General features: G+C 43.5%; 1 protein-coding gene across 1 annotated transcript; it reads right to left on the bottom strand.

The window, feature by feature from the left end:
• Positions 1–186: 186 nt before the first annotated feature.
• Positions 187–16497, bottom strand: faah2b (fatty acid amide hydrolase 2b; the record flags this gene model as incomplete). The annotated part of the gene is made up of 11 exons (XM_080451979.1): positions 187–362; positions 1251–1439; positions 2097–2208; positions 3993–4112; positions 6143–6260; positions 6951–7086; positions 7856–7975; positions 11239–11448; positions 12131–12267; positions 15122–15204; positions 16297–16497. The coding sequence occupies 11 exons, from the start codon at positions 16495–16497 to the stop codon at positions 187–189; spliced, it is 1602 nt and encodes a 533-aa protein (XP_080308105.1).
• Between the last annotated feature and the right edge of the window lie 1187 nt (positions 16498–17684).

The following is a 17684-nucleotide window of genomic DNA, read 5'->3' as shown; positions in this document are numbered from 1 at the left end:
CCTTTAGTGTGTGTGTGTATATTGCCACCTCAAGCCCCATTGATAATATTCTCCATATTTGGGCGATTTGTATATATCAAGGTGGTATTGGTATTGGTCTATCTCCTAATCCTGGGGCTGGCAAACTTGCCTCTGTTTGCATTCTGTATGTGTTTACTGTATACGTGTCTTGTACAGCACATTGTTTTAGTTGGCCCCTGGGTCCCTCCACCCTCCAAAGGTCTTCTCCAGGTACAGAGCCATGGCCAGGGGCAGGTGGTCCTGTAGCTTCCCAGCCACTACCTGCACCCCCATGGGAAGCCCCTCTTCGCTCAGCCCCAACGGGCACTGGGTCACCGGCAGGCCCAGGATATTCATTATACCTAGAGAGACGGAGATTAAAGGATTATACAAAACATATTGAGTTTACCTGCTCTTCACTCCACAGGTAAATTGCCAGGGTAAGTTAAGATTCTTTATACATTTTGCCTGTGCCCTCAGGACAGAATGGTTCATGGCATGCCCAGAGAAATGGCATGCAAACAGCAAGGATTCCGTCCTCAGTAGTCCACGAAGCCATGCAAAACTGTTGTAATGAGGCCTGTGTATATACGCTGTACGTACATCTGTCAGTGTTTGCAAATGTGTCCACCAGAGGGTGCTGAAAACACAGCTCAACGGCACACCTCAAGGGCTCCTCGTTTTGTACTCACACAGAAGTGATTTCACACAAAAGAGATACTGGGTTCAGAACCATTAAGAGAGTTACAACATTCCCATAGACTTTGAAGAAGTTTCATATGTATTAAATATTCAATCGTATATTTCCAAAACCAAGTTACTGTTTTATTGTGCAGAGAGATAATAAATGCATAAGGAACGCTTGCTATAAGGGGCGACAAATAGTTCCAAACACTACTGTGTAATTCCAGTGTTGAACTCTTAATTTGTGTTTATTAACCATGTGATAACATCTGCAAAAGCAAAGAAGGTAACTCTCTCAATGGGTCTGAATCTGACTGGGTCATTTTAAAGCTGTTTTCATTTCACAGTAAATTCCTGTTGCAGATGTGAGTTTCACTTGAGTGGTAAGACTGGTGGTTATTGCCTAACCACTTTCAACCTGCTGTCCCTATTATAGGTTAACATTTAATGATGTTCTATAATCAATTTTTTTTCAGGAAGAGCGAATCTAGCCTTTACAGAGTTAAATGAATGATTGTTCAGTATAGATACAGCATGGTACAGTAGTAGACAATGACGTCACTGACCGGTGTAGGCAAAGTCGAAGGGTCTCAACAGCGGGTGGTGGTGCTTGGGGGCCACGTTTGGGTGTGTGGGGTAGAGGAGGACTCCGTCGGTCCCCAGCAGTGCCTCCACCTCCGCCTGGAGCTGCTCCTTCTGCTGAAGGAGGAAGGATGGAGGCTTGCCTGCATGGGTCATCTCCACCAGGGCCAGGCCTGAAGATGTTAACGGTGTGTGCACGTGACACACACACACACACACACACACACACACACACACACACACACACACACACACACACACACACACACACACACACACACACACACACACATCATCACATGAGGACATCAAAAGTTTAGTACAGCAAATTTATCACTGCCATTTTTAACCCTAAAGCCTCTATATTATACTTTGCTGCGCGCCTGTGTCATGCACCGAAAATCGGACACATATATGTTCATAACATCAGTCAATCAACACATTGAATGCCAGAGTTATTTCAGATTTTTTAGCTGTTTTATGCCAGAGATTTTTCATTGAGAAAAAAAAAATACTCAGGAGCCGAGATACAGAAATTTTAAGTTTTAAGTTAACAAGGAAGTGGATGGGATATTTTTTTCTTTTTTTCTTCAAAAAACGCATATATGCGTTCTTGGCAAGCAAGTGATGGATTCTAAAGAACGCAAAGAACGCATTCAATGTGTTAAAACCCCTCTTATCGCAGATGGAACCTTTTTAAAGTTCCAATTTTAGCTCATATTATCTATTTTGTTTAACATAGATCGGAAAGTGTATAGAGAGTTTTTAATTCTCAGAATTGGAGGTCTGTGTTGAATGAATTTGAATATACTGCGTGTTATTGGAAATACCTATGGCAGCCAGAGTATGAACCGATTTTCCCATCATCCATTTCAGCAGCTCCCACAGGGGCCTTGCTGGTCGCCCTGGCTCCCCCATCCACTCTGCAAATGGCCGTGGACACTTCAGCGCGCACACACACACACACACACACACACACACACACACGAAAAGGAAAACATGAACATATTTGGTGAGTGCTTTAACCACATGAACCCTAGAGTCCCTATTCTGGCCATGTTATAATAGGCGAACATTCAGCGAAAACGGACAATCTACAAGCTTGAGCTTGTAGAGCTTGTAGATAAAAGAAAGAAGGGGACCCTTCGTTGACCCCAGTCAACAAAGTATATAGGGTTTAAGTGGTTATGTTTTGTGAGGGCAAACAGTTTGAGGATGGGCTATCGATTCAATTCAAAAGAGCATTATCGGCATGACAAAGTGTTAACATTGCCAAAGCAAATGTCAAAAGCATAGTAAAACAATTTAAGAAAAAAATGGGGAAGGTTTGTACAGTTGGAGGTGGTGGTACAGCATTGTGTAAGCAGAGCTATTGTCACATTTCAACTTGGAAAAAACTGGCTTACAAAACCACTAATGTTCATTAGCTGTTAGAAAGTTATAGACATACAAGCTTTTTGAAACAAATAGCAGCAATCTTTCAGGATTTTGCTGTCACTTTTGGGACGATTAGCAGAATCTTTCCCAAAACTATTTAAAATAGTATACAGAAAGCCTCAGATTTCAAATGTATTTAAAGGTTGTAGCTATGTTTATATGTGCAGAGGGTCTATGTCAGAGGTCTGCACGGTACAGATGGGGCAGGAACCACATAATGGTTAGTCCTTATGGTGGTTGTATTCCATTGGCTATCCCAGTAGTGCTGGTACACACAGTACAATTTATTTGAGGATTTTACTGTACAGACTCCAGTCAAAGAACACTTTTGTCACCTCTCGCCTGGGTGTTAATAGACCTCTCACATTGTGGGGACATCGTAACCAGTCAGGTATTAATAGACCTCTCACATTGTAGGGACATAGTAACCAGTCAACTGGGTGTTAATAGACCTCTCACATTGTAGGAACATGCAACAAAGGCTGATTTACTTGTTTTAAGCTCAAGCTTTAAGATCTAAGGCACGCAAGGCAGCGATTCCCACTGATGTGTACACTGACCAGGAGAACAACAGCTTTAGATATCTGAGGTTTGGAGGTGTAAAAGGGGGTCAAAGTTGGACTTCAGGATGGCGTTCCTGATCCTGATCCACTTGAATGTTCAAAGGAATCACTTTAACGGAGAGCAGCTTTAGTAGGTCACTCCACATTCACAGAGAGTACAGACTCTTGACTACAGACTCAAACTCCATTCTACTGAAATCCAGCTGTACCACATTGCCAGCTTAGAGGCTCAGCCAGGCCTGTCTGTCTGTCTTGTATGCGTCTTGTATCCCTTAGCCCTCATAACCTTATATGCTGTGAATCAATGTCTAGGCACTGCTTTAACCACTTAAACCCTATACAGTAGTTGACCGGGTCCCCTAAGGTTCTGTACTCGGGACTCTCCTTTTTTCCCTCTACACAAAATCTCTTCGATATCTTTCGAAATATCACAACATGTTGTGATGCACGACAGTGTTGTGCAAAAGTAGCGAAAATAGACAATTACAAGCTCACAGTGTGTTGCAACGTGACCTGCTATGTTTTGCTATTTGTGAAAATGTTTATAGCCTATGTATAAATATAATATTTTTTACAAATGTTAAAACATTTTTTTTTTTACTTTCGCCTATAATGACGTTCCCAATATAGGGACACCAGGACACTTGTGTAGTTGTTTTACGCTCCTGTACGCGGTTTGGGAACCACTGTGTGCTCAGACCACTACTCCAGGTCCACCTACTGTACCTTGCCCTCCTGGTCCGGAAGGCCCATGTAGGTGACCCAGATCCGGAAGCTGTGTTTGAGCCCCGGGAGACGCACCTCCTGGACCTTCAAGCCAAGGTCAGCCTCCAGACGCGCCACCACCTGGGGAAACACCTCATGAGGGTCGCCTTCACGTGTGTGTGTGTGTGTTTGTGTGTGTTGCCATGACACTGCTCCATCCACCAATAATGCCCTGGGTTCCCTCAGCTCAAACATCTGTTCCTCCATCAAAAACCTTAGTGTCACCTTTGACAGTACCTTCAACAAACATATAAGCTCAGTTGTTAAAAGCAGTTTCTTTCAATTACGACTGTTAGCCAAGGTTAAATCTCCCACCTAAACAGCTGGAGATGGCAATCCATGCTTTTGTATCTTCCAGACTGGATTATTGCAACTCCCTGTTCTTCGGTATTGACCAGTCCTCACTCAGGCGCCTGCAGCTGGTGCAAAATGCGGCTGCTCGCCTCCTCACTGGCACAAAAAAGCGAGAGCACATAACCCCAGTTTTAGCTGCTCTGCACTGGCTCACTGTCTTTTTCAGAATAGATTTTAAGCTTCTTTTATTTACTTCCAAATCTTTGGCCCCTCTATACTTGTCTGAACTTTTGGAGCCCTACACACCCCACACAGAGCACTGAGGTCAGCCAGCCAGTTGCTCTTAGAGGTTCCCAAAACCAGGCTGAGGAGTAGGGGTGACCGCGCCTTTGCTGCTGCCGCTCCGAGGCTTTGGAACAGCCTGCCCTTCTATATTAGAAGTGCTAATTCTATTGAGGCTTTTAAATCCCTTCTTAAAACACACTTTTATTTAGCTTTTAATCACACTTAAGTTTATGTCTTGATCTGCTTGTTGTATGTGATGTGTGACTTTGCTGTTGTCGCACTTGCATACTTTCCTGTTCACCGGCGTCGGATGCTGTCAATGCACTGAATGGGACATTGTCACGTTTAATCAGACTATTGATTGGTCTAAGTAGGTGAGATACTGACCTACCGACGGGGCTCAGTAGGTCTTTTATCATTATTCTGTGGGTTGATGGAAGTTGGGGCAAACGCTCACCCCAAAACATGATTTACGATTCTGTGCCTATTGGTTCATACCTCGAACGGCGCTGAGTCGGCTCAAGCGAACTTCGCAACATTCGCCACGGCAACTCGCTGGCTTTTGCTCGCTTGAGTTCGCTTGAGACCGCGCGCCTCTGTCGCGGTCCAAAACTATACTTTATACAAAACACCTTCTGAGCCCCCTCGGTAGGTCAGTATCTTTCCGACCAATCAACAGTCTGATTAAACGTGGGTAGGTCAGTATCTCACCTACTTAGACCAATCAATAGTCTGAACGTGATAATGTCCCATTCAGTGCATTGACAGCATCCAAAATGGGTGTCCTGTTGTTTTTTGTCTCACCCTGTACAGCACTTTGGTCAATTTCGATTGTGTAGATGTGACGCGTTTCGAGCTTGTAGATCTGCTACTTTTGAATCTGAATCCTGAAAAGTAACAGTAATGGGCATGAGGTTTCCACCCGACAGAGACGATATTAAAAAAAACGCTTCCTGTGGACATGGCCCCAATACAATATAACTAGCACATCTGCAGTGGTTGAAGGTGGTCTCCCTGCTCTTCTGTTGAGACATATCATAGTTGACAAGTAATATTGCCTGAAGCTCAAAGCACGATATCGCCTGAACTTTTGTCTCCCACACAGGAGACCTGGGTTCGGATTCCGGGAAGGACATAAATCTTACGAATTGTAGCTTTTAAACCAGGCAAGGGTAAAGCAGTGGTTGCAAAAAAAACATAATGACAGTTTTAACCTGGATGGAATACCAGAGAGGGTGGATGTCAGGCTGTCCGCTGCAGAAAAGCATTTTGTCATGAAATTTTACTTTCAAATACTTCATACTTACTGTGATTGGCTACCTCTCCCGCACTCTTTGCATTATGTGTCATGTGCCACGTGGCACCTAAGTCGCCTGAATCAAACCCTTGGCTTAATCACTATTCTGGGCATGCTATGATAGGTGAACATTCTGACAGCTTGTAGATCTGCCCTTTTCGCCGAAGAGATTTGTTGTACCGGGAACAAATGAGTGGGCCAAGAATAGAGCCCAATTCTCTCCTAATTAACCCACCTTTCTCTGGATCTGAATGAGCTGCTTGTTCACAGGAGACACCAACACTGAGCCTCCATCATGCGGGATGGTGAAGACCCGCAGCTTCTTTAGGTCCACATGTGTGGATAAAGATAGCCTACAAACACACACACACACACACACACACACACACACACACACACACACACACACACACACACACACACACACACACAGGCACACACTCTTTCTATGTCTTTATGATCAATTTGCATCAAATGAATTATGATTAATCGAGATTGAAATATTTCAGCGAGAGGGAGAGAAGAAAGAAGCATTTATGGATACAAAGGGCGCCTTCACTGCCACATAAGACATGTTAACCTATTACTGCAGATTGTTTTCATAGGCCTGCAAATGTGTTAGCCTTTAACATCATTTGTAAATGAGCAAACTAGACATAATTATGCAAAAGAACAGTGCAAAATGCAGTTACATTTCTACTGTAAGTAAGCTTTGCCGAGCCCTGAGGCCCATAGGGCAGGAGCCTATCTCCTGTTTCCTAGCGTGAGGCAGCTACAAGTACACCCCCTGGACATGACGCTAGTATGTCGCAGGGACTTACCCCAATCCAACCCTTGATGCTATGAGTGCCAAGCTGGGAGGCATTGGGGTCCCATTTTTAGAGTATGACCCGGCGGGTGATCGAACTTCAACCTCACAGTCTCAGGGCGGACACTCTAACCACAAGGCCACTGAGCTGATCATTTCCATTGTACTGCAGTGACAAATTGGCTGTCCCTACAGATACTATAGACAGACGGTGTAAAAACAGGTTGTGTCTTACATTTGAGCGTTGGGCCCAGCCATGATCTTCAGCATGGGCACCAAGTCCTCTGCATAGCGACACATGGGGCCAGTACTGTTGTACTCCCCCTGTCTCCCAGTGAACGGAGGGTACAGGGTGTCATTGGACACCACACCTGCAAAAAGACACATCCTAGGCAGAGCATCCCAGAACACGTCATTTCCACTGAGGGAAACTTGATTCGGTTATGATCGCATGCACACATGCATGCATCCATACAATTGCATTCACTATGGTGTACAGTACATGCAAGCTGCATGCTCTGGGAATACGGTGTATGAGCCTGGGACCAGACGAATATGCCAGTGCTAAACAAAATTTGCCCTCTGCGATTTGGGTCTGGCACCGCTCCGTTGTGAATCCATTTCCTGCTCCCGAAGTCTGGGGTGACCAATTAGAGCCCAGTATTCAAATATGGGAGACTGTAATTGGTAGTTGGTTGTAGGTCTAACCAATAGAGCATCGCAGTTCCCGCCCACTTCCTGGTTTTTCGTGGTGCCGGAAGGAAAAGCTCAATGCATTTTTCCCATTGACATTTACAAAAATATTTATATCAATGAATTTAAGCCTAGAATCAAGCCAATAAAACATGACCATAAAACGTTTTTTTTCTGTGATTTTATTTTATTTTATATTTAATGATATGATATACTATATTTAATAAATACCCTCTGTTTTGCCGTTTTCAAAAAAGTTCTTTTGATCCCGCCCCTTGGGGAAAAAAACTTTTATACAAGTCGTATGACGGTGTTGCGCGCCAAAAATATTGTCAGTGTGCGACAATACCTTCGTACGGCGAGGCATAAATTAAACATTCGAAAGTTGCAGAGAAAGATCTGTCCCATACTAAAGGCAGGTGTGTGTGTATGTGTAAAACCACTCACCTGGAGAGGTTTTATGGCCAAATATCCCATTGAAGAAACAGGGCATACGGATACTGCCACCAATGTCTGCACCGATCCCGATGACTGCACCTGCTGCCCCCAGCAGACTCCCCTCTCCACCTGGAACAGCAAGGAAAGAAAATGGTAGCTCCTCTCACTCAACTTCTCTCTCTCTCTCTCTCTCTCTCTCTCTCTCTCTCTCTTTCTTTCCCCTCGCTGTACATCAACAATGTTCCACCTCTACAACAAGGAAGCAACCCGTGAAATTAACATCATGGTTGAAGATGCCCGGCTACAGTCCCAGTCCTCCCCGACATACCTTGGGGTGAAGCTGGACAGAACACTGTCATTCAAACAACACCTGGACAGTGTCAAGGGAAAGACCACCGCCCGTACCGCATTGATACGCCGTTTAGCCGGTACTACGTGGGGAGCCACCACAAAGACACTGCGCATCTCCACCGAGGCTCTGGTGTTCCCCGCCGCTGAGTACTGTGCCCCAGTCTGGAGCCGTAGCCCTCATGTGAAGAAGCTGGATGCTGCCCTCAACACCGCCCTACGGACCATCTCCGGATGTCTACGAGCCACTCCAACAAACCAACTGCCTGTCCTCGCTGGAATCGCTCCAGCAGAGGTCAGACGAGAAGCCGCCACGCTGGCCCTCGCTCGGAAGGCACAGATGAGTGAATCCCACCTCCTCCACAAGGTCGTCACGGAGACACCACAGCGCGCGCGCCTCAAGTCCCGGTGCCCCTTTGCCACAGAGGCCCAGGAACTGCTCCGCACAACACCAGCAGACACCTCCAAGGCTTCCTGGGTGAAGGCAAGATGGAGGGACCAGTGGAAGGCAGCAGAACCATCCAGGCTTCACAAATACATTGAGGACCCAGCAGATGTTCCTGGCCAGCACCTCCCATGCAAGGAGTGGACAACCCTCAATCGCCTGAGGACAGGTGTGGGACGTTTCGATGCATCAATGCACAAGTGGGGTCTCACAGACAATGCCCACTGCGAATGTGGGGATCCAGAACAGACTGTGGAACACGTTATGACCAGCTGCCCCAAATACCGGCCACCTAATGGTGATCGTGGTTTAATTGACCTAGACAATGACACATTGGACTGGCTTGCTGCAACGGAGCTGAAGGTCTAAGGACATACGACAGAAGAAGAAGCTGTACAGCCATGTCTACTTTATTATCTTTGAAAATGTCTAGTAATGTTGTATGGCTGCCATATCAACTTTGCCTTTGGATGTTTATTTTAAAGAGAAATGTGTATTTGGTGAGATTTTCACCTTGTGTATTTGATCTCTGTGTAAAAAAGACATGCAGCTGCTGGATCACAGTGTGCATGGCCTGTCGCTGTCCATCAGCGGTGGTGCTGAACCATTCACCAATCGATGCATGTAGAGCTTGGTTTTCCATGACTACGCTACTGCTGCAGTATAATTTTGTGTGTTTCCCCGAAGGATGTCTGTGTGGATGGGACATCAGGAACACACTGGTTTGGGTTTGACAAATGTTCGCCTATTTTCACGGAAGGTTTGTGTAAAGGTTGACCAAGCGGCCAAGGCCCCAAAAACGAACAAGTTCAGAAATGCTGATTTTGGGTGTTTTATTTTGTCTAAACCTCCAGGAACTGCAGGTTCCATGCAGCAGATAACAGTGAAGGCCTTTTAAATAAAAATAAGACTTGGAAAAAATAGACTTAGAAAAAATAGGAAGACTTAAAGCACAACTAAAGACAACGAACCATACTGTACACTGCACAAATAAAGGCTAGCCCTTAGATAAGGGCCCTGGCAGCTCTGTCTCACGGCTGTTAACGCTTTGCCTGCCCAAGTGTAAGTATCACTTGCAGCCTCTGTTAAATAGGGAGTGGATCCTACCAGAAGTAGACTCCAATTAACTTTACATATATTCCCCATACCACAGGAATAATCAAAACTTTAAATAAATGTTGAACTTGTACAACACAAATCACATATTTAGGCGCCAATATAATCAAAAAGACTTTAACAACAAGAACGCGGTTAAACACATACACACACCCCTTCTCCTCTACAGTACTTGGCACGTTCCCCAGGGAACCCCTCCTTTTTAACCTAATGGACTGGCCCTGCTCTGTTTCGGCAGTTCCAGTACTGCAGAGGAAAGACGGGTGACAAACAAACATTTCAGCTGGGTTCCAATAAACAGTGTTTAAATTAACATAAAGTTTGAACCCCTGAAGTCTGTGGTGTTATGTCTACATTGAATGAATACTGGTAAAAATCATGTCATGCTACAAACAGTCACTACCACAGCCGCTTCCAAGCCTGTGTGTGTGTGTGTGTGTGTGTGTGTGTGTGTGTGTGTGTGTGTGTGTGTGTGTGTGTGTGTGTGTGTGTGTGTGTGTGTGTGTGTGTGTGTGTGTGTGTGTGTGTGTGTGTGTGTGTGTGTGTGTGTGAGAGAGAGAGAGAGTGTGTGTGTGTGTGTGTGTGTGTGTGTGTGTGTGCGCCAGCGCCGGAGGAAGCCATTCCCAGTTGGGGGGGACATATTTGTACCGGCCCACGAAGTCGCGTGCGCGCGCGCAGCGCGCGTGCGCACCCCCATCCTCGCGCGCGCGAAGCGCTTTTTTGCGGTTCTGGGCGGATATTTCCGAGTTTTGGGTGGTTATTTGCGGTTATTTCTTTTTATAACTCTTAATAAATGTGATTGTGCCGCTCTTCCACCTTCAAGCAGCTCACAGCAGCTCACAGCAGCTCACAGCAGCAGCCAGCAGCCCTCCCTTCCAGGCAGCGGCCGCGGGGTCCTAGTGCCGGCCTCATTTGAGGCTTTTTTTTCCTCCTCTTTTTCCCCGTGGCCTCGCGGCCCAAATACCGGTTCGCGGGGGACGAGTCCCCCCCGTCCCCCCCGTCTCCTACGGCCCTGGTGTGCGCGCCACGGGCTGCCCTGCCCTGTGAAAGTTTATGACAAGCCCAGATCGGGGATGCTAGGATGTATGAAATAAAAGTTCCTCTCCACTCACAAATGTGTTTATTCTATGGTTTGAGTTTGACTCTAGAGATTGTTATGTACAGAACTTACCACCAGACCATACTTTTCACCTTCTTACACTGGAGGTGGGATGCTTCCCTGTACTTCAAAATCATACATATAGGCCACCTTGGTCCAATATGCAAAGTAGCCACTTGCTGAAACCAGCCATTTGAGCCAATGTGGTACAACTCAGCTATCAGGTTGCCCCTTTTTGTCATTGGTATGTGGAAAAACCTCAACATATTAATCCTAGCAGTGGTTTTTATTCTTATAATTTTAAACTTGTATGGAGGGGGAAATTAACTACAGTATATAAACAAGTAACTACTTAAAAACCAAACTACCTAAGTAGTTGCTAACCTGAGCTGCCTCCTGGTATCCTCTCCAGGTCGTATGGGTTATTGGTGATGCCGTACAGGTAGTTGTTGGACTCGGACCACATGCACAGTTCGCTGGTGTTGGTGACGCCCAGTGGGATGGCCCCGGCTCTCTTCAACAGGGCGACCGGTGGAGCGTCTTCTGCAGCTAGCACTCCACGCCTGGAAACTAGCCCTGTCGTGTGAGGCATGCCTGGTAGAAAAAGAGAAACGAAGCACAACATTTAAACACAGGTGAGTCTCACAAAGCTGGAACTGAGAGATCTGACAATTGTACAATATTGTTTTTTAAATTTGGTGTATACTTTTTTTTTTAAACAATATATTTATTGGCATTTGCAATTATATAACATAACAACAACAATATGGCTCTTGTATTAAATGTCTATAAATAATCAAACAAAAACAGAGCAATTTGGTGTATACTTGTGTGTATGTGGGGGGTACATTGGGTTGTTTCCCATCCATACGAGCAATGACCGATTTTAGCCTAAATTCATGTACAAAATTGTTGTTCAGACATGCTTGTCTTAAGATAATCAAGTATAGTGTAATTAATATACAGTAGGGAAGTTACAACACTTCAGGGGTCAGGACTTGGTTTTGTAAAATAAGCAGCTTGAAAAAACACACCAACACACAAGTGGTGCTTCCAGGTTACCTACACATAATCGCTTTTGACCATTGGCCACAAAAATATCGGAGTGATACCGATTAAGGTTTTTTAAAGACCAAATTTACTCATACCAATTGTATATCGTGCATCCCAAATTTTTGGGTTATCACACTATACAGTGAATCCATTAAAGATAGTAATTTATGTAATAATGGGAATTGAATAAATTGCACTATAGGTTAGCAGTTAGCTTAGGTACCCTGCAGGGCGAAGGCCTCTTTGACAGAGAGAGGGACACCCAGAAGAGGCAATCTGTCCTCCAGGACCTTCTCCCCACCCGTCTCCTCTGCAATCAGCTTGTCTGCCTCACCTGCCTCTTGAAGGGCAGCATCAAACCTACACAGAAGGAGAAGTGGAGGAGAGAGAGACAGACAGACAGACAGACAGACAGACAGACAGACAGACAGAGACAGAGAGGTTATCAGTACTTATTTTCATATGTTCTGGGAATACTCTCATGTGGCCAGACAGACTATGGAAGATGGTTGCTTACTTGCTTCTAACCTCTCAGGAAACCACCTCACTTTGTCTCCTTTTCGAGCACGGGTGCAAACATACTTAGATATTGTGCACTTAGAGCTATCGACAGGCTTTGTATGCATGGGGTGAAGGAGTAAATTATAGACATGCAGAATTCGGTCTCTGGGAATGTTAAAAGCCTTTTAGAATGATCACCTGCAGGGATTACTGCGGGGGGCTGGGGGTTACTAAGTGGGATAGCTGTTTTATGTGTTTATGTGTCTTGCCTTTTCTTTTTCCTACTTCCATTTTGTCTTTGCCAGGCTGACAGGCTGACATCTATTTATCACACATCTCTGTGTGATAAATAGAATTTTATTTTGTATTTTTATCATTTGTATGTTTGGACTGTTATTAAAGAATTGTCTTGTCATTAAAGACACAGTCCGATAGCAGTAACCTTAACGGTGTCAGTATGACCTTAAACAGTGTTTTTCTCATCTTTTTTAAAAGATGAGATCATATCATTGCAACCCTGTGCTGTCCAGGTGCCTGGTACGAAAAGATAAGGTCAGGTCATGTACCAGAGCTCTCTCTCTCTCTCTCTCTCTCTCTCTCTCTCTCTCTCTCTCTCTCTCTCTCTCTCTCTCTCTCTCTCTCTCTCTCTCTCTCTCTCTCTCTCTCTCTCTCTCTCTCTCTCTCTCTCTCTCTCTCTCTCTCTCTTTCTTTCTCTCCCCCTTGAGGGGAGTGACTTAATCCCTGTATGTAAACTGTTGCTTTACTCTGTCTGTACATCTCAGAATGCATTCTCTGGATAAACCAATTAATTGAACTCCGTATTCTCTTCTCATATTTGTCTCCGCGTCACGGTAACTTTAACTAAGTATTTCAGACTCAATATTCATAATCACAGCAGACGAGAGCAACAGCAGCACAACAGCACAGCCAGGAGAGAAGCCAGAATGAACGGTAGGCAGAGAAGTTTAAATAGCCGCCCAGATCAGGAGAAGAGTTCATGTGACTGGCCACCTGATCAGGTTGGCGCGCTGCCTTGAGTTGACTGCCTGAACTAGCTACGCAGGCAGGGGTGGACTTAGGGATCTGGAGGCCTTAGGCGAAACGTAGTATGAGGCCCCTGGCTCAGTGTCACTAACCCCACCCTCAAGCCGGTTGTCTGGGGGTCCCCCCCACCAGATTTTTTTAAAGAGAGTATCACTTAGATCAACTGATTATGAACCAGGGACCACCACCCTGACTGAGAATCAACCTGGGAAGCTTGACATTAAATAATGACTGTTAAGGGCTTAATTCAATTTGTTAATTTGAGGTGAATTGTTACTATTACTTTTATTATTTACTGAGATATGCTAGTGGTCCAGAGCTAAAAAAAAGATTGAGAACCACTGATCTATTCCTTTCCCATGGTTGCCCTTATTCTGTTCTCTTAACCTTCCTTATTAAACGCATGTTAACTGATTCATTGCAACTGCATGAGCAAGCAGAGTCATGTGATTGATTATGGGCACATTTCCTAGGGGTGCAGCCATGGGTGGGCCTGGGTGGGCCGTGGCCCACCCACATAGAAAGCTGGCCCACCCAAAAAATAATAATTTGGGAAATATTTTTTTTAAATGTTTTTATAATTATTTATTTGATAAAAAATCAGTATAATCAGGTAAAAATAAATAACATAACCCTAACCTAACCCTATAACCAAAGTAAAGTAACAAAAAAACGCCCAAAAACGCCCAATAACCGCAAAATTCGCGCACGTGCATGCGTGCCCACCCGCTCCTGCCTAGGCCCAGCCTATACTAGCGTTCTGGCTGCGCCACTGTTTCCTAATAATGGTGACTCAACCAGACAATCCGGTACAGTTTCCGTTGAGATTATAACTCTGATTTCTGTGGAAGTTCTTGACATCCGACTTCCTAGTAACTGATAACATTGATGCGTCAACTGATAACATTGATTTTTTTTAAACCATTTTATCATGATTATTAGTGAGGACCAATTATATGAAGATAGGTTGAAAATGGGTCCAATAAATATCTCTCTATCTCTCACTTTATCTGTGTCTTTCTTTCTCCGTAACTTTATCTCTCGTCTCCACCCTTCAACTACACACACAATTGAGATACTAGGGCAGGGTTTACTAGGGGGGCAGGAATTCCATGAAGGCCATAGCCACTGTGAACCAATTTGGTGAAATAAACAGCCATTGTTATTTAACAATTTTATACTGTGTATTAAGAATGAAATCATCCTTAACCAAAACGTGAACTTAAAATCATTGTTTTGTTTGCCTTGCTGCCAATTGACAACACCACAAACAAACACTTTAGGAAAGAAAAGAAGAAAAAAAAGCATTTTATATGAAATGGCAAAAATGAACACAACACCACATTTTAATCATACATTGAGGAGCCTCTAAACAACACAGAGTCAAAAGCCATTTCAATTAGAACCAGTGGCACCTACCTACCCAGGACTGACAGCCCTGGGTAGACCACACAACCTGGAAAAGTCCTGCACTCAGAGGAGCGCACTTTTTGGATACTATTATACATTATTACATTAATTATATTTTACCTTATGGACACTGATAGTGTACAATGTTTTTTTGTGTTTAGAGAACGGCCTTCTGTTTGTTTACAAGACATAATGACAGACTGTATGCCCCCCTAAATAGGGATCCCAGGCTGAAAGTGTCTACCTTCATAACACTTGCCTGTCTTTTACCATGGCGTTGATTAATGGGTTGACTTCCTGAATCCTGTCAATATAGGCCTGCACCACATCCACACTGGACACCTGGACAAAGACATAGAGAGAGTGAGTGAGTGTGTGTCAGTCACATGTGTTGTCATCGGAGTATGAATGGCTTAGTGACTATAAAATCAGATAACGAAGGGAAGGGTAGCAATGACGGTTGCTTTTGTAATGCTTTTGAGGTTCAAAAAGAGAAAATTGTGATAATGCATAACTGTCATGAACTGGAATAATTAACCATTTTAATTAATACATTATTAAAGGTAGTCTCCTGTGATGACAAATATAAAATAGAGAATTAATAAGGGCTGGTTCCAATTAATAATGATACAATAATTATTAGGTCCGTTTAGGGAAGCTCACCTCCAGACAGAATCCCTGCTGCCCCACTAGGAAGAACAAAACTGCACTGATGGGAAATGTGTATGGATATTAAACGTAGATATTTTTTGTTTAAAACAAAACTTTTTTTTTAAAGATTACAGCACATATTCTCATAGTACTCATGGCTATAGAGTGTATGTTCAGTAACAGGCATCTCCCTGACTCTCTGCCTATTTAATAAACAGAAACAGAAACTTTATATTGTTCCAGTTCCAATGTTGTCTGCTAATTTCTTTGTGTCATCACTTCCAATTTCACTTGTTTAATCTGTATCCTGTGTGAGTTCTCTCTCCTAATTGGATAAAATTGGTATCCTGACCTGACATTTTCATTTTCTGTTAACTAAAGAGGTGGAGAGGCAGGGAGACACTGAACAGCTATTTAATACTTATTTTAACAAAACAATATCACTTACCCTACATTTAAGAACTGATCCATTAATTCCAGACACAAGGAGAAACATGTAAGGGGCTTCATTATGATCAAAACATGTTATTAAGCATCTAGATTAAGCTTCAAGGCCCATGACAGAAAACCATATATTTGGACATGCCCAACTGTTAGAGGGAAAGAAAGGAAATACAGTAGCTATAGTGTATAGGCTACTATAAATCCCTGGGCAGTGGTGTAAAGTAACTAAGTACATTTACTCAAGAAGTACTGTAGCCTACTTAAAAAAACAAAAAACAATCAGGAAACATGAAATGGTAGCAAATCAGAAGAAAGCAATCATGCACATAAATTACAGACCTCTCTGCGTCGGATCCTGTGTGCGAGCTGCGTGGCAGACAGTGTGAGCAGTGGGTCTGTGACAGGTGGAAGCTTTCTGGACCTTTGACCCGAGGACCCCCGGGGGGTCCGGGGGCTCAGGAGCACGAACAGTCCATAGAAGAAGCCCATGAGGGTCCGCAGGAGCCACGCATGGACCCCCTCTAGACGAGTCAGTGCCATGATGTCTAGACAGTAGACACAGTCAAACTGGCAAACAACCTGGCACTGCCAGTTTATGGGGTGTGATCATTATTCTACACTTCGTCATACGACGGTGTCGAGCGCCTGAAATAGCCGACCTACAAGCCAGTGGTGTAAAGTAACTAAGTAGGCCTACATTTACTCAAGTACTGTACTTAAGTACAATTTTGAGGCGTTTTTACTTTACTAGAGTATTTCCAATTTTCAGTACTTTTACTTCTACTCCACTACATCTCAGAGGCAAAGATCGTACTTTTTACTCCACTATAATTATTTGAAAACTTTTGTTATGTACTTTGTAGATTTCGATTATTAGCTATTACAAAACAGACATTAAACACTTAATCCCTATGCATACTTAGGCTATTTGAAAAGAGCTGATCTACAAGCTCACAACGTGCACAACACATTGTGAGCTTGTAGATCTGCTATTTTCAAAGCATTTTTTTACATCTGGAAACTTGTGAAATGGGACATTTTGCATAATGACTACTTTTACTTTCAGTACTTAATATATTTTAATGCGAATACTTTTGTACTTTTACTCAAGTACATTTTTAGTACCAGACTTTTATTTGTAATAGAGTATTTCTACATTGTGGTGGTATTGATACTTTTACTGAAGTCCAAAATGTGAGTAGGACCTACGTTGTGTAGGTCCTACTCACATTTTGTACTTAAGTAAAAGTACCAATCATTGTGGGTGCAAAGTGTTGTGAGCTTGTAGATCTACTAATTATTTAAACGTAGCAACACTATCATTCCCAGCATGCAAATGTTGGAATTGGCCAATTTAGAGAGTTTACAGCACTTGGACTTGGACACAAAGTATTGTGTCACTTCTTGGTAAAGGTTTAATGGAAGATTCACCATTAACTATGCTGCAAAAAGTCACTTAAGGACTAGGCAACAATTTAATGGAGCCTTAAGGCTTAAAGTTAATGGTAAATGCATTCCTCCTCCAACCTGCAGAAGTTGACAATTACCTCTAATTTAGTCTAAATTTAGAACTTAATAGAACAAAAAATATATATTATTAGGCATATAACTTGAGTTATATTATTGGATAATAGTGGTGGAAAAAGTATTCATAACTTTTACTTAAGTAAAAGTATCAATACTGCAATGTAGAAATACACTGTACTGTTTATTAAAAATTAATCAAA

Source organism: Gymnoscopelus braueri, assembly GCF_963280865.1.
Source record: "Gymnoscopelus braueri genome assembly, chromosome: 15".
Taxonomy (NCBI): Eukaryota; Metazoa; Chordata; class Actinopteri; order Myctophiformes; family Myctophidae; genus Gymnoscopelus; species Gymnoscopelus braueri.
This window is presented reverse-complemented; position numbering and strand designations above follow the sequence as displayed.